This window comes from Caretta caretta, chromosome 10 (assembly GCF_965140235.1).
Source record: "Caretta caretta isolate rCarCar2 chromosome 10, rCarCar1.hap1, whole genome shotgun sequence".
NCBI classification, from domain to species: domain Eukaryota; kingdom Metazoa; phylum Chordata; order Testudines; family Cheloniidae; genus Caretta; species Caretta caretta.
The window spans coordinates 67,794,980-67,813,027 of NC_134215.1; the positions used below are offsets into that span (position 1 = coordinate 67,794,980).

The 18,048-nt window shown below is 42.3% G+C and overlaps 1 protein-coding gene across 3 annotated transcripts in view; it reads left to right on the forward strand.

The window, feature by feature from the left end:
- The window catches only part of ADAMTSL3 (ADAMTS like 3), a 279,815-nt gene that overhangs the window by 229,693 nt on the left and 32,074 nt on the right, over positions 1 to 18,048 (forward strand). For all 3 annotated transcript variants that reach the window (XM_075133138.1, XM_048867323.2, XM_048867322.2), the window contains exons 17-23: positions 824 to 953; positions 3,021 to 3,213; positions 3,886 to 4,065; positions 5,612 to 5,765; positions 10,442 to 11,534; positions 16,231 to 16,358; positions 16,667 to 16,795. In XM_075133138.1, the coding sequence (XP_074989239.1) occupies positions 824 to 953; positions 3,021 to 3,213; positions 3,886 to 4,065; positions 5,612 to 5,765; positions 10,442 to 11,534; positions 16,231 to 16,358; positions 16,667 to 16,795 (2,007 nt within the window). The remainder of the gene's footprint in view (positions 1 to 823; positions 954 to 3,020; positions 3,214 to 3,885; positions 4,066 to 5,611; positions 5,766 to 10,441; positions 11,535 to 16,230; positions 16,359 to 16,666; positions 16,796 to 18,048) is intronic.

Here is an 18,048-nt window from a genome sequence, read left to right on the forward strand (position 1 = left end):
TACACTTTGGAGAGAAGCTGAGGGAAAACCTGTGTCAGGGAATGCTGTATACACTGGGTCTAGACCCTTAGCTGGAGCTGAGGATCCATTGGCTTTAAGGGAGCTACATCAGTGTCCATCGGCTGAGGATCTGGCCCAGCGGGTATCTCTACATGCTGAGTCAGCCATTGTCTTGGCTGTAGTTTAGAAAGATTTATGTAATTTTTGTCTCTTCAAATACTTAGCTCTTTGAAATCCCATTTAAATCAGTAGGAATAAAACAGCATTCTGCTCCTATGGGGTGACTCCAGCTCTATGAAAAGGCATTTATTATATACTGACTGCGAACCAAATCACTCTAATTGCCTTGGGGCAGCACGATTAAATAGAGAGAGCTTTCCAAAAATCAGTGTCATCGGGGTGCCAGTCATGGTTTCTTGTTTTCTGGGTGTTACAGTGAGAAAGACAAAATCTGTCACCAATTTTCTGTTTTTCTGAGGGGCACAATGACAAACTGGCACCTATAAATATTGCTTATTTGTATCCACTCAAAGAGCTGATTTGAATCTAGAAAAGAAATCCTAAATTGGGGCATTGCTGCCTGTGAATAAGAAATCCCAGAAATGTTGCACTGTAACTCGGTTTTTAATTTAAAAAACGTCTTCTGACTTTCTAAAATATTTCCAGTGCTTTTATGAGTCAGATTGTTAATTTTAAACTTGCCATCTAATTTGGCATCCAGAATGAGTTCAGGTTGAGACTGGGGGTAAGAAAGAAGAGGTTATTAAAATTGTTCATCTGTCCATAGAGCATCTCATGTGTGTGTTTTTATTTTTAAATCCAGGGATACAAGAAGCCATTGCAGTGTGCCTGCATGTGCTGACAAAACAAGCTGTCAACGACACCCTGTGTGACAATGCCATGCGACCACCAGCAATGACTCGCACTTGCAACATGAAACTGTGCCCACCAAGGTACGCTGTAATAATGAAATCACATTGTGGAAAAGAAATGGTTAATACGACTTAAATAACCATACATTGTCTACTGACTTTCTCAGACAAGGATCAGGCTTAGGGTTGCCAAGTGTCTGTTTTTTGACCGGAATGCCCTGTTGAAAAGGGATCCTGGTGGCTCCAGTCAGCACTGCCAACCACGATGTTAAAAGTCTGGAAGCAGCAGCATGTCCTCCCTGCAGCTCCTAGATGTAGGGGCAGCCAGGGAGCTCCACACACTGCCCTCACCCCAAGCGCTGCCCCCACCCCAAGCACCTCTGTGCACTGCCCCTGGGAAACATGGCCAATGGGAGCTGTGGAGGCGGCGCCTGCGGACGGGGCAGTGCACCGAGCTGCCTGGCTATGCCTCCACATAGGAGCCGGAGGGGGGATATGTCACTGCTTCCGGGAGTAAGCACCTCCTGGAGCCTGCACTCTTGACCTCCTCCCACGCCCCATTCCTGAACCCCCTGCCTCAGCCCTGCTCCCTCCTCCCACCCTCCGAACCTGTTGGTCCCAGCCCAGAGCACCCTCCTGTGTCCCAAACCCCTCATCACCATCACCATCCCAGAGCCCGCACCCCCAGCCGCTCCGGCTCTCACCCCCCAACACACCCTAACCCCAACCCCCTGCCCCAGCCCTGATCCCCCTCTCGCCCACTATCTTCAGACAACGCGACAAGTGAAAAAGCCACATTTTCTCAGTGAAAACAGCACAATACCCAAGAATAATAGTATATTACCAAATAAATTGCTCTTCATTTTTGTGGGGGGGGGAAATAAAAATTTGATGCAAAGACACAGTGTTTCACTTTTCTTGAAACTAGCTACATCCTCACTTACATGGACTGACTGTTTACTCTTTCACTTGCAGAAATTAATAACCCAAATGAAATCCTCTTGTAGATTGAATGTTATACTCCTGTTATGGAATGCTCTTTTCAGGAGCCATATAATACTTTCAGTTTAATTTCTTTAACTAATCTGAGTTAGTCTTCTGAGGGAATACTGTGGGAAGAACAAAAGACAGTCTTATTCCTTGAAAATAAGTGTGTGTGCAAAATCTATAAATGTGGTTCCTTATCTATTTACTATTTATTGCTAAAGTAGATCTGTGTGTTGGATTATTTTTCTTATCTTCAAACAGTACAATTTATTGTTTGGAAAATATAGCCATCTCAGAAAGGCAGGGCAGGATTTAACAAATACATCAGCTGCAGAGCCTTTTTTATTCACCTAAGAAAACAGAATGAAGATATTATATACTGTGATGTAATTTTTTAGCTTCACAATGCAGAGGTCTTTGTGGAAACCACTTTTATACAAAGCTCTTCAACAGACCTTGCATTAACCCTTCTGAGAGATTCCTTTTCCCAAGAGCCCAGTGTTAAATAGTAATTGCATAGAGTTAAAGGGCGTAGCCTTAGTTCAGAAAGTGATATACGTTTTGTGAAGGAAACTCTGATCTCCCCTTTTAATTGTAAAATATAATTAAACTATCAAAAACTTAAAATATTGCATTCAGTGAGAAAATTATGGTTCAGAGGAAAAGGTCAAAGCCAAAAAACAATAAGTTGTTTACAGAGACTTTCTCCTGCAAAACATGTGGATTGAAAGTTAACAGGAGCAGGATGTTTGATAGAAAATGTATACAAATGTAATAAAAATTTAATAGATATAAGAAAAGTCCCCTTAAACCATATAAATGTCAGCATGAAGCTAACAGGAACTGATTATCATATGAGGAATGTTCTAAATGTGAATTCTGGAACCACATAACATTTATTTGGATTAGCTCTTTACTACTTTAGTATTTATAGTAAATAAAATACATATTTTCCTTACATTCAAGCTTATAAATGTAATTCATATTTTTATGGCAAATGTAGATGATAGTCTAACCCTCGCAATATAAATATGCCTTTGCTTCTGCTTTGTTTTGCTCTGTATGGGTATCATTTGTGTCCGGATAATCCCTCCCCAATACCCCATTCTTCTGCATTGTTTAATTAGAGTGAATTTTTTTGCCGATGTGTTTTTGGCACAGGTGGGAAACTGGCCCTTGGAGACAGTGTTCTGCTACTTGTGGAGTTGGGATTCAGACAAGAGATGTGTACTGCCAGCAACCTGAGGGACCCATTGTTACTAATGAAGACTGCAATGATGAAAAGCCTCATGTTTTACAAGCCTGTAACCAGATTGACTGTCCCCCTGCTTGGCATGTTGAAGAATGGCAGCAGGTACAACAGATTATGGAAATGGTTTAGTTGTAAGCATTTTTCTTCTGGTTACTTTCCTAATGTGCTCTAATTAGAGTAACCTGGAAGGTCACTCAGAAGTTTGTGATTGTTCATGGTTTCAGCTGACATCAAACTTATTACACTCGTAGTCTCCATTCTTCACTTCACTTCTGGGTGAAATTCAAGGTGCTAGTTAACATCTTGGAAGTCCAAAAAGGCCTAGATCCCAGTTAGTCCAGAGCTCACCTCTCTCCCCATACCCCACAAGTGAGATCACCTGCATTTGGAAGCAATACTTAACTTACCTGTCCCAAAGGTGCAGCTTCTCAAGCTCATGCCAGATATGCACCTGAGCCTTAACTTGGCCAGTTCAAATGTAAAGTGTACATCTTTTTCTAGGCTTTCCACTAAGTACTTGCATTGCAGTTGTCTGGCACTGAGCTCATTCATTAGGTTTTCCTGGCTCACAGCCCATTCACTAAATCAGTGCTACCAGGAGCATATGCTGCTTGGTTTTTGGAAAATGCTGCTCACTTTTTAATCTAAACCAGTAGTGTTCAAAGAAAACATGGTGATAGCTGCCTTAAAAATGCCTGTATAAAATAACAGTATAAATGAGTGAAGACAGGTGTGCATGCGGCTAGGCTTTCCACATTCTTATCTTCGTTGTAGTGTTCCCGTACCTGTGGCGGAGGGACTCAGAGTCGCAAAGTTCACTGTAAGCAGTTGTTGACAGATGGAAGCTTCCTGAAACTTTCTGATGAGATCTGCCAGGAGCCTAGATTGGCTGCTCGTAAATTGTGTGCCAAAGTTGATTGTCCCCCTCAGCTAGTTGTAGGGGAATGGTCCAAGGTGAGTGGTCCAGAGTAAGAGTTCACCAAACCTCCCAATACAAAGGGAACTCAAGGGATTTCTAGCTGGGAGACTACCAGATAATCATTAAAGTACATAGAGTAGCGTGGACTCCAGAGGGAATGCAATTAGGCAAAAAGCCCTACCCACCCAAAGCAGTTCTTGCAGTTGTGGGGAGGAAGGAGGTAGAGCATTTCAAGAGGCCTGCTACAACAGATCCAGGTGCACCCAGGCCCAAAACATAGCTCCCTACCTGAGACCCAACTAACCGTAGCCCCTTTCTGCACTCATGTTTAAACTGAAAAACAAGAGGCCATAATGCTTCTTGTTTGTTTCCAGTATGGTTGCCTCGGGTTGGAGCATGTTTAGCTTCCAACCACTCAGATTTATTCCCTAGTTGAATTTCTGAAAGGCACAATAGTGCATTGAATGCTATTTTTCTCCCTCTCCTTTAATCCAAGCCTCCAGTCTCCTCCTAAAAAAGATCCACTAAAAGGCATAAATATAGTGTGACAAAATTCCTGCTCAACCTTGGTGGGTCTTGCGCTTATTGGCAGATTTGCTCACCTTGGAGCTTCACGGCAGCCCTCAGCTTGGCTGTTTTTCTGAATTCACAGTCCAGGTCGACTCCTCCTGTGTCTGACCAGGAGTTGGGAGGATTTGGGGGGAACCCGGGCCCACCCTCTACTCCTGGTTCCAGCCCAGGGCCCTGTGGAATACAGCTGTCTAGAGTGCCTCCTGGAACAGCTGGGCGACAACTACAACTCCCTGGGCTACTTCCCCGTGGCCTCCTCCCAACACCTTCTTTATCCTCACCATAGGACCTTCCTCCTGGTGTCTGATAATGCTTGTACACCTCAGTCCTCCAACAGTCCGCGTTCTCACTCTCAGCTCCTGGTGCCTCTTGCTCCCAGCTCCTCACACGCACACCACAAACTGAAGTGAGCTCCTTTTTAAAACCCAGGTGTCCTGATTAGCCTGCCTTAATTGATTCTAGCAGCTTCTTGATTGGCTGCAGGTGTTCTAATCAGCCTGTCTTAATTGTCTCCAGAAGGTTCCTGATTGTTCTGGGACCTTCCCTGTTACCTTACCCAGGGAAAAGGGACCTACTTAGCCTGGGGCTAATATATCTGCCTTCTATTACGCTCCTGTAGCCATCCGGCCCGACCCTGTCACAATAGTTAAAGATTACAATTAAAAATCCTGTTCAAATGTAATATGAACATGCAGAGTGACTTGAGAGACTTGGCCCAGGCAATTTAGAACTTGCTGAATTCTACATCTGAGAATAACAAGTCTCATTCTGCATTACGTCCACAGTGGGACCATAAGAAATACTGTCATTTTCCTATCATTGTTTCTGAGCTGTTTGGTGGAAAGGGTTAGTCACTTTATATTCATATTGACTTAAAGCCTGGAGAGCACTTAGAGCTTTGGAGAGCATGGGGATCCATCTGAAACAGCATCCTTTAAAGAATTCACTTTAAAAGTAGCATGTATGAGACACGACACAAAATTCACTCTGACTACATCCTTCCTTTCGCAGTGCTCTCTAAGCTGTGGTGCTGGAATCCAGAGAAGGAAACTTGCCTGCCAAAAGCTAACAGCAAAGGGCCAAAATGTCACATTAAATGTATCAATGTGTAGCAGTCTCCCTACTTCCTCACTTGTAAGGTCCTGTCACGTGAATGACTGTAACAGTAAGTGTATTACTTTACCTAGTGCCCTGCTGATTTGACATGATCAAGAAAAACCTGTGTATGTGCTGCTAAATTAATTCATTTCTCTATCCTTGCTACATTTCATAATGTTACTGATCTGAGAGCAACTTAGGCATTGTGATCACAAGACCAACAATAATAGGATTATTTTAATTTTATGAAATTTATACCTTCTCAGCCCAAAGCAATGGTTCCAGTTTAAATTTTTTTTAAATGTAATATACGAATACATGTTAAGGGGTTGGTTTTTTGGTCTCTCTATGTACTTAAATATATTTGGCCTGATTCTTATTTACCCTTTGCACCATTCTGATGGTATAAAGGTGCCTTTGAGTGGGTATAAATTATTTGTATACCTGCTATAGAGCCCATTTACACTGCCAGAGCAGTAAAAGGGGGCCTTGGTGTAAATGAGAATTGGGCCCAATGTGTATCTGTTCAGTGTGTGTTCTTAGAACACTGGGCGTTACACTCCCGTCAGTGCTGTTAAAAGTTACAAAACTCCCGTTCCAGTGGCAGGTGCAGAAATAATTTCTATCAGTGCCTAAGGGAGTGTGAAACCTATTCCCTTTGGCTTCACAAGGTGTTTTGCAGGCACAGTCGTAGCAGGAGTAGATACCTTTTAAAAAAAATACAACATTTGGCTCATTACTTCTAGAAATGTTCCCAGAAAAATGCATGTTTTGTAATTTGAGCATGATCTTGTCATGATAATGATTGTAATTGTGCTAACAGCTCATGCAAAATAGCAAGGTAGACTACTGTGTTAACTGCACATGTAAAATAGCCAGGTAGACGTCTCTTTTAGGTACAGGTTTCAGAGTAGCAGCTGTGTTAGTCTGTATCTACAAAAAGAAAAGGAGGACTTGTGGCACCTTAGAGACTAACAAATTTATTTGAGCATAAGCTTTCGTGAGCTACAGCTCAAATAAATTTGTTCATCTCTAAGGTGCCACAAGTCCTCCTTTTCTTCTTTTAGGTACAGTTACAGTGAAGAATGTGCAACCATTCCTCAATGTGGGCCTCTGTTTTTCTTCCTTTAGAACGGAGGATATAAATTTGTGCCTTTAAAAAAGAAGGCTCTTATGAATGGCCTAAATGTCAGATACAATTTGATAAAACTCTACTGAACACAATATATATGTAATGACAACTATTCAATTGAAAACATTCACTCTAGGTTTGGAAGAATTGAAAGTTTTGCATCATACAGATCTGTAAATATCCAGTAATATGTGCAGTCTTTTTGGTTTTGATCCAGTTAATGGTCTTGTCCAGAAATAGCTACTTGATTATGTGTTTTCTAGCTTTGTATAAATGGTTATTCACAACACAAAATAATAGTGCAATTCTGATTCATACATAATATGAAACTTCTTTTCCTGGACTTCATTTCAGATTAACATGCCAGAATCCTGAGGTTCAAAACACCACTTAAATAAAGCCCCGTGGACTTTCAGGAATGTCCTTGGCATAAGCTTTAATAAAATATTTTGAGCTGCATATCTATCTGAATTTAATTAATTGTGGATAGTTGAATGGCAATGTGGCCTGCAAATTGCTTAGTGGAGAGTGATGTTAAAGTAACATTTCAGCTTCCATTGTAGTAAGAAGGGAGCAACATGTGAAGACATACAGTAGTTATTAGGGCAGGTAATGGGGTGCAGACTGAAATGATGAAAGAAGGCCAGTGACCAGCCTCTCCCTTCAAGTTCTCAAACTGTTCAGGACAAGGTTTTAGATGTATTAGCCTCTAAGGTTGGATTCTGCCTGGCATTTATATGAGTACACAAAAGGTGAGAGTGGAGAGCACACTCCAGATCCTCACTTTGCTTCTTGCACCAGGGCCCAGGGACAGTAGCAATCCTGGGATTCATAGGAACATTCAGGGACTGTTTCCTCCTACTACATCCAGGGGCTCACCTCAAATCACCTGAAGGGAGTGGGTGGGAGACAGGAACTTGGCATCACCCCAAAAAGTAGAGCTCGAGGCTACAAAGAGGAGAGCAGGCTGCACTGTTCTTAGGGATGGTGCACTATGCACACTTTGTCACCAAGCAGGGCTGCTTTGGGAGAGGTGGTGCCTCCCAGAGCTTGCACTAAAGTGGCATTCTTCAATGCCCCCTCTTCAGGGCTCAGTCTTCAGGGCACAACTGAGCGCTTAATTTTTACTATCTGCTTATGGTGATGGGGCTTGTTAGTCTAAGCCTGACTCCCTAGACACAGTATCTGGGCATGCTCTTTACTTTATGAAGGCCCAATCCAGGCAGAAATATCTCTGGCTTCCTAGGTCCTGGGAAATAGCTTAGGAGCTCACAGTTTATAAGCCAGATCTCCAGTTGGTAAAAATGTGTGTAGCTCCGTTGGAGGCAACAGAGCTACACCAGGTTACATCAGCTGAGGATCAGGCCCTGTGGCACTAGTGCAGGCTAATGTATTCAGCAGCTTTACCTTTCATGGAATCCCTCCCAAAATGATCACCCCTTCCAAAGCTGCAAATTATGATGCTTCCAGGGATCCAGAAAGTTCATTGTGGACTATTCTCCTGCAGTACACAAAACTGAATGCTCTCTCACTTTTAACTCTTCCGCCAGTACATACTTACAGCCCCCCCCCACACACACACACGTGCCCTCTGTTGTTGCACTGCTAAGAAGAATTGATGACGTCTTTCTTTAAAAAAAGAACAATTGATCAGTCAGACTTGAACATATTTATAAACACGTGCTGGGTTTAATTCTGTATTGGAATAACTAATGTAAACATAGCATAGCACAAAGTATTTTGTGTGTATAAAGTTACACTTACTGTGTATGTATGCTGGGTTTTGGAAATTGAAGCTTTAATACTGGAACATTTTCATTAAAACAAATATTTTGAGCCCAATAGTTATTAAAAACAGGACACTCTTTTAATAATCTTACTCCTCTCAGTGCCTGAAACAGTTTATTTGTTGAACAATATAAAATGGTTGGTTGAGGGAACCATGCATCTAGATAACAAATACTGACTTAAGAGCTATGTAATTATGAAACCAGGATATCCACATTGGTCAGAACTCATTAGCCAAAATATCGAAAATAACTATTCTGTTTTATAAGCATAAGAATGCACTCTGGGCTGTAGTTCAGACAGCATGCACACTCTTTGAATGCTTGAAGTATTTAGCTTTTTACCTCTTCCTTTACAACCTATCCAAAATGTAAGTATATGATATCTGAAGCACTCAAATTTTTGCAATAACTTGCTGTCAAGCTTTGTCATTTTATTTATTTATGGTCTCACCAAATGGTAGAGTAGTAATGATTTTAGATTCAATCACATGCAGGAGTGTTTGATTAATTTGTCTTTTTCTCTGACTCATTCAAGTCATTCTGCAGCTTGCTGGGTTTTGTTCTCTGTCACATACCAACAGAATGGGTCACTAGTAAAAACTGAGTGTTCTCTAACACTCGTCTAGGGAGTTTCCTGACTCCCCTGGCTGGCCAGTTTCACCTTGCCTTGCACAAAGTGAATAGCTGAGGTGTATGCTTCTGTTACGTTCCTTCTGCATTGTTCTGTTTCTCAGCTACCTAATGCTTTCTTAGGAAGATTAGTTCTGCTGATCAGAAAGGGGCATAGTAGTGGCCAGTAATGAGTCAACAAAATGGTATCTGAAATACTGTAGTCATTTTCACACTGTGTTCCCGTGTCTATCCGGCCACTGCTGGGAAGGCCTGTCTTTGGCTATCGTCATGGAGGCAGCTCTCCAGAAACCATGTAGAGTTCAAATTCCTGCTGCGTAAATCAGGAGGCGCTTCACCATACTCAGCATTCTGCCTCCGCACCTTCCTGCATGAAATTCTCCTCAGTTTTCTCTTCAGCTTGCCCACAGCCATCTTCTGACTTACCAGCCCTCTCCGGAATCTGACTTTTTTCCTCTCTTTCTTTCCCCCTTCCTTCCTGTATTCCTGACCCCTGCCAACAGCAGGACTCTGTGACCAAAGCCTCTTCTAGCCAAAGAAAGTGATCACCAGTCCAATGATAGTAGCTTGGCCTTCTCTGTTCCCTTACTGCCCATTCATTGACTCCTGTTCTCATCTCCTGGGCTGCTGTCTACTCGATTGTAATCTGCCTGCCAGCCAGTAAGGCCAGCCAGCCAGCAGGTCTAACAGCCAGAGAAAAAAGAGTCCTGCTTTTTCTAATGGACTTTGTGTTATTTAGGTTCCCTGCACTTGCTGCAGTGCCCAAATGCGGGAAGAGTGATGTTGTGCTCTACCTTTTATTTGCTTTTTCCTCTTCCTTTACTCCCTTTCTTTCCCTTTCAACTGGCAGCAATAAGAATAGCAGATATAGCATGCCTACCTTATTGCACTTTTCCCCCTCTTCCAAGTATTGTCCTCTGTACAGATATGTGTTATATGTGCTTTCTCATTGATATAAGAGCTGCAGGAGATTTAGAGAGAAGCAGGAGAATGCCTAAATTGGGGCCAGAAAATTTCACTATATCATTGTTCCTGTTTGTGTGTATGTGACACAGATAAAAAGTCAGCAAGTTGGGAGCTTACCTGAACCAAATCAGAGAAAATGCTATAACCAGCATTCTCAGAAAAGCAGAATTTGTTAGGGAGAGTGCCAGTGATTCAGTCGTTTTCAACACTTGATTACTGTTTCAGAGATTAAACAAGAAATTAAACCCAAGCGTCCAGAGAAGCATGCTGCCCATGGACCTCAGATTGTCAGTATACACCGAGTCTACATACAGACACGACAAGAGAAACGCATTAATTTTACCATTGGAAGCCGAGCCTATCTGCTTCCGAAAACATCCGTTGTAATTAAGTGCCCAGTACGAAGGTTTCAAAAGTCACTTATCCAATGGGAGAAAGATGGACAACATCTACAAAACTCTAAAAGACTTGGCATCACTAAATCGGGATCACTGAAAATACATAGCCTTGGGGCTACAGATATCGGAGTGTACAGGTGCATTGCAGGCTCTGTGCATAAAACATTTGTTCTCAAACTTATTGGCACTGACAACCGGCTGATAGAACCTCCAACTTTTAGAAAACACGCAAGTGAGACCAGAGGTACAGATCACAACGAAGCAAACAGTTTTGGAGCCAAATGGCATAAAATGAGCAAAATGTGGCAAATATGGAGCAAAAAGAATGAGCTGTATCTCGGGGATGGACAAGTTAATGATCAGCCATTTCTGAGACATGGTGAAACCCATGTGAGTAATTCAGCAGAAGAATACAGCCCTCATGAATTCGAGAACAAACATCTGGAGGCAGCAATTCTTCAAGGAGCTTACAGCATGGACACTGTACAGTTCGACAGACTGATAAGAAACATGAGTCAACTCATTGAAGCTGGAGAGGTCAGTGATGATCTGGCATCCCAAGTCATATATCAGTTAGTTGCTGAATTATCTAGACCACTACAACTTACTACTGAAAAATGGAAAGGCTTGAATGAAGAAAAGTTAGCCTCAAAGCTCACCAGTAAATCACCAAACGTATCTGAACGTTTCAACACAAAAACCCTAGCCAAGCCGATGTTCAATCAAAAAGGACCTGGTATTATAAGGCAAAAACAAGTGCCCAGAATTTCCTTTAATAAAACAATAACTGCACGAATTGGAAATACAGTTTTTCTGACCCAGAGTACTAGCGCTGTCAATTTACTGTGTGAAACTGCAGACATTAATGAGCCTAAATATACTTGGACAAAAGATGGAGAAGCATTAAAATCCTCTGAGAAGTAAGTAAATATGGATTCTTTCGGTTTTATATGGATCTTCTTTATGTTGTTATTGGCAAAAGCTAAAATCTACTGTGTTATGTAATGTTAAAAATGTATTGTGAAAATGAAGTCAATGTGAGCACTGTGCTTTTCATCTCTTTATTACGACATTTATACTTTTATTTGAAATTTGTGTTAGATTGTGTCACAAATCATTTATTAAAGAAACAGTGCACATATAAGTCTATGATATTATATGGCAGGATTGAATTTTATACCACAAATGAGGCTGTACTGTATGTGTTTTATACATTCTGCCTAAAGTAACTTATCTGCATTAGAGAATAAATAGACGTGTACTAAAGTAAATATAAAGGGAAAAATGTGTGAGAGCATTTTTGATATACCATGGGGTAGAGAGAGTAGTTCCCAGAGAGTAGTTATCGGTGGTTCACAGTCAAGCAGGAAGGGCATATCAGTGGGGTCCCACAGGGGTCAGTTCTGGGTCCAGTTCTGTTCAATAATCTTCATCAATGATTTAGATAATGGGATAGAGCAGCGGTTCTCAAACTTCATTGCACCGTGACCCCCTTCTGACAATAAAAATTACTACACAACCCCAGGAGGGAGGTCTGAAGTCTGAGCCCAACCAAGCCCCACCCTCTCAGGCGGGGGACCAAAGCCAAAGCCCAACCTGGGCCTCACTGCCCAGGGTTGAAGTCCTCAGGGTTTGGCTTCGGCCCCAGGCCCCAGCAAATCTAAACTAGCCTGGTGACCCCATTAAAACAGGGTCCCGACCCACAGTTTGAGAACCGCAGGCATAGAGAGTACACTTATAAAGTTTGTGGATGATACCAAGCTGGGAGAGGTTGCAAGTGCTTTGGAGGATAGGATTAAAATTCAAAATGATCTAGACCAGTGGTTCTCAAACTTTTGTACTGGTGATGCCTTTCACATAGCAAGCCTCTGAGTGCGACCCCCCTTATACATTAAAAACACTTTTAAAATATATTTAACACCATTATAAATGCGGGAGACAAAGTGGGGTTTGGGGTGGAGGCTGACAGCTCATGACCCCCCCCCCACGTAATAACCTCATGACCCCCTGAGCGGTCCCGACCTCCAGTTTAAGAACCCCTGATCTAGACAAACTGGAGAAATGGTCTGAAGTAAATAGGATGAAATTCAATAAGGACAAATGCAAAGCACTCCACTCAGGCAGCAATGATCAGTTGCACACATACAAAATGGGAAATGCCTGCCTAGGAAGGAGAACTGCAGAAAGGGATCTGGGGGTCATTGTGTATCACAAGCTAAATATGAGTCAACAGTGTAACACTGTTGCAAAAAAACAAGCAAACATCATTTTGGGATGTATTAGCAGGAGTGTTGTGAGCAAGACCTGAGCAGTAATTCTTCCGCCTCAGCTGGAGTATTGTGTCCAGTTCTGGGTGCCACATTTCAGGAAAGATGTGCACAAACTGGAGAAAGTCCAGAGAACAGCAACAAAAATGATTAAAGGTCTAAAAAAACATGACCTCTGAGGGAAGATTGGGAAAATTGGGTTGGTTTAGTCTGGAGAAGAGAAGACAACATAACAGTTTTCAAGTACATATAAAGTTGTTACAAAGGAGAAGGGAGAAAAATTGTTCTTCTTAATCTCTGAGGATAGGACAAGAAGCAGTGGGCTTAAATTGCAGCAAGAGGTAAACCAACTGAACAGCAGGAAAAACGTCCTGTCAGGGTAGTTAAGCGCTGGAATAAATTGCCTAGGGAGGCTGTGGAATCGCCGTCATTAGAGATTTTTAGGAGCAGGTTACACAAACACCTGTCAGGGATGGTCTAGATCAGTGGTTCTGAAACTGGGGCTGCTGCTTGTTCAGGGAAAGCCCCTGGCAGACTGGGCCGGTTTGTTTACCTGCTGCGTCCGCAGGTTCGGCCAATCGCGGCTCCCACTGGCCACGGTTCGCCGCTCCAGGCCAATTGGGGCTGCAGGAAGGGTGGCCAGCACATCCCTTAGCCTGCGCCGCTTCCTGCAGCCCCCATTGGCCTGGAGCAGCGAACTGTGGCCAGCGGGAGCCGCGATCGGCCGAACCTGCGGACGCAGCAGGTAAACAAACTGGCCCAGCCCGCCAGGGGCTTTCCCTGAACAAGCAGCGGCCCTAGTTTCAGAACCACTGGTCTAGATAATACTTATTCCTGCCATGAGTGCAGGGGACTGAACTAGATGATCTCTTGTGGTCCCTTCCAGTCCTATGATTCTATACCAGATAGGGGGATCACTTTAAAAGTTCCTTCCAGTTCTAGAGATATTACCAATTCTCATATTATTCACCATTTTATGTACAGGAAACATCTCTGAAAATTTTACTTTTTCTAAAACTAGAATGAACTTTTAGATGTGCCCACTGTGCATAATTTGTACAACACAATATTGTTTTAGAAAGAAACCACAAATTCTTGTGAATTTTTTTAATCCTTCATTACCTACAGATCTTTCTATTAAAGATAATGGAATGTCAAAATTTAAAAGGACCCTATATTACAACCACAGTTTGGAAATATATTTGGAGAAAAGTTATATTATCAGATATTTGTTCAGTTTTGAGCAAATACTTTTACTCCACTGCTGGGAATTGAGAAACTCACCGGATAACATTAACATTAGCTTCATGGTTTAGCCTGCTGGAATTTTAACTAGCCTTTCAGTAATGAAGGAATTATTCTGAAATGATAAAAGGCATTTTTGGACATTTCTCAACATACTTAACTGATTAACCCAATTGCCAAGAAAAATATAGTTCTGCAGGGCTATCAGTTAAAGCAGGGATGCCAAAAATAAGATTTTTTTAAGAATGAAAATGTTTTTGGAGCATGATGCTCCTGCCAATTATTCTTTAGTTTGTGGGGCATTTGTAATTTCCCATTTATTTGTTGCAACTGATGTTTTCATTTTTAGTACGTTTTAATGATATGTAAGTATTTTTTTTATTTCTAACATCTACAATTATAAACTGCACTTTCTAATGTAGAGATCCTTACCATTTGAGGGTTTCACTAGCAACTGGGTCTCCATTCCCTTCTTTTTTGTTTAAAGATAAATTATATCTATAGCTATATATTTAGAAATGTATGAGACAAATACTAATGTCTCTGCAAAATATGTTGTAGGTATGCGTGCTGTGCTATACAAGTATTAATTTGCCCCAGGGGTGGGGGAAAGCCAGGTTTTGTCCCATACATGAAGCAGGACTTCATTTTTAACACGCTTTTGTGTTTCACCACATAATATAGCTTCATTTTTGTATGTTTAGCCAATCAAGTAGGATGTCAGATCGACAATGTATGTATGCATTGGTGCACACTGTAGCTGAAGTTACTAAGTGCTGGGAAATCCAACAAGGGGAAAAAAGTATAAATACACCAGGTTGGCATTCTCAGAATCTTCCCACATGGTTTTGGGTCACATACCTTGCCACTGAGATACTAGGAAAGGGGTTCAGATGGAAAACAGTATTTTGTGGAAAGACTGCAGCTTCATTGCTAATGGGAAAAAATAATTAAACTATATCAATACACAAAGTCAGGCAACCCTTAAAATTGTAAATCCTTGATCCTTATTTCCTCCCCCTGCTGAGAACCCAAGGTCCCACCATGTGCCAGGACTCAGACTTTCCGTAAGTCATACCCCAGCCACCTTGCCCGTGTTGTTCCCAACCCTGCTGGTCTGAGGTGACAAGCGCACTATGCTCCAGGGCAGAGGTGGCCAACCTGAGGCTCCAGAGCCACATGCGGCTCTTCAGAGGTTAATCTGCGGCTCCTTGTCTAGGCACCGACTCCAGGGCTGGAGCTACAGGTGCCACCTTTCCAATGGGCCAGGGGGCGCTCACTGCTCAACCCCTGGCTCTGGCACAAGCCCTGCCCCCACTCCACCCCTTCCTGCCCCCTCCCCTGAGCCTGCTGTGCCCTCGCTCCTCTCCCCCCAGAGCCTCCTGCATGCCACAAAACAGCTGATTGGGAGGTGGGGGAGGGAGGGGGAGGCACTGATCAGCGGGGCTGCCGGTGGGTGGGAGGCACTGGGAGGGGAACTGATGGGGGGCTGCTGACCTATTATTGTAGCTCTCTGGCAACGTACATTGGTAAATTCTGGCTCCTTCTCAGGCTCAGGTTGGCCACCCCTGCTCTAGAGGGCTGTTCGTGGGGCATACAGTAATTTTTTCTAAAAATTGCTCATAATTTTTTATTATTGTCCCACAGAAACGTGTTCATTTCAGGTCCAATCCTGCTCCTTCCTCTGTGGGTATGGGGGGGGGGTCTCTTGGCAGCAGAAGCAGGGTTGTTCTGCTGCAGAGTGAAGAGGAAGGGTTTGGTGAGGACATGCAGATGCTGTCCATCTCCTGCATGGCACAGACTGCAACTCTCCATTGCTGTTTGAGAGGAGAGGATGAGTTGGAGGAGCCATCTCTGCACATATCGTTCAGTGCTTCTCCTTGCTACCAGAAAGAGGGCACACTGCAGGCATGGAGGCTGCTCTCCTCGTTGGATTAGGGTAGCTTCTACAGGGCAGTTCTGCTTCTGTTCTGTATCCTTGATGGGAAGATTCTCTCTCCTATATTCTTGAAGGGAGACTTGGTTTGCAGCTGAGATATGTGAGCTGGGCATGGGATTTGTTCCTACATGAATAAACCTCTTTTTCCCCTTAAACATTCTTCAGAGTGGTTTTGGATGTCACTGGAAAAGTACAGATTCTCAGTCCTACCCGAAAGGAACTTGGCGTGTATGGATGCATGGTGGTCAATGACTTTGGTTCTGACATGGAAACTTCTTTGCTGTTGTATGCAGGTAATGTTGATCATGGCATCTGTAGTATCGTGAGTGTCATTTCTTTGTTTAGCACTAACACCCATCCTCCAGTCCCAAATCTGGATTGAGTTTGACTGAATTAGTAACTAGAAATAAGGATTTCTGATTGCTGTTAAATTGTATTTCAACTAAAGCCACAACAGCCATGAGCTAAGTTAGCTGATCCACCCTACTATCTGTATGTTTCTTTTCAAACTTAATTCTGCTTAAATGATCATTCTGAATACAAGATCTATAAAGCACATAAAACTTAAAATAAATATAATTCCTTTCCTTTTCTTTTGAAGAGGCTCCTGTCATTTTGTCCCCTGGAATAAATGTCACAAAGCTGGAAGTTAGTAATCTCTCTGTAACTGTTGGAGGTGTGATAGTGGGAAGAATTGGAGCAAACATTACAATTGACTGTCCCGTGACAGGTAAGCAAGAACACCAGTGGAGTTCCTTGTCGTGTTGGAATTAGAAGCTCACCTGGAGTCTCGAAAAAAGTTACCAGTAGCAGCAGAATGTTATTCCTTTTTACTAGGCACGTCAACCTTGGTCACTCTATTTCATCTCTCTATTTCTTTTCTCCAGACAGACAGACAGACAGACATACACACACAGAGTCTCTCTCGCTCTGAAAATTTTTTTCCGTGAAATGGTCTGTGATCCACCGCGGTACTTAAGGACCACAAAACTGATGCCCATCTTCAGTACTGGCTCCACAGCTAGCTGAGTTGCTCATCAGAAAATTTGCTGCACCCTTTTGGTCTCTTGCCCTCGTAGGAAATGCTCATGTGTCTCGGCCGTATAGAACTGCAAATAAAATCTCCCGTCTCACCTTCACAGAACTTTAAACTTGATGGTAAAATAAGTTTGTCTATTACAACTAGCATTTTGCAGCTGCAGGAAAGAGACAAAGAGGATGAGGCTCATTAGATGCCAAGTCACAAAAGTCTATAGGCTTCTTTAGGTCAACACCTCTGAGCAGCACTTACAGTGAGTAGACGCTACATATATTAAGTAATTCAGTGTCTCATCTTATTTTCTTGATCTCAGTTTGTGCAGGCAAGGTAGATATTTTACCTGTTAATCTCTTCATCACTGTGCTTTAAACTGATCACCTTAAAAGTTAATTCACTGTAACAATAGTATCCTGCCAATTATTTTCATAAAATATGCGTCAACATTTCGTGTCTTGTTTAATCAAGAACATGCATTTGGAAACAATGAGAGTTACAACTAATTGAAAATAAATTGTTAGACAAGTCAGTGTGCCATTTCCATTTTTATTGTTTTTGGGAAACTGTATTTGCAGTTGTCCAGAAGAAAGATGTTCATATTAGACCAAAATAGTGATAGAAATATATGAACATGAATAGTTCTACAAATAGCTTTAAATAATGGTGGTGCCAGACAGACGGATATTGGGCCATATGGCCCCGCTATTCGCATCAAAGCTATAGCTTTGGGGAAGTAATATTTTTCAGCTATACTTTGGCAACTTTTTGTACAACTGACCTACATCTCAGAGTCAGCAGAATTTAAGCCACACTGTTAGTATTAATTTTTTTAGGATGGGTGAGCATTTAGTAATCTAAATATCAATTAATATTCACACATGGGACTTTTGATTTGCACACACTTTGGAGTTGTGTAGGTTAGTGGGGCAGGCTTTAGTTGTTATGCT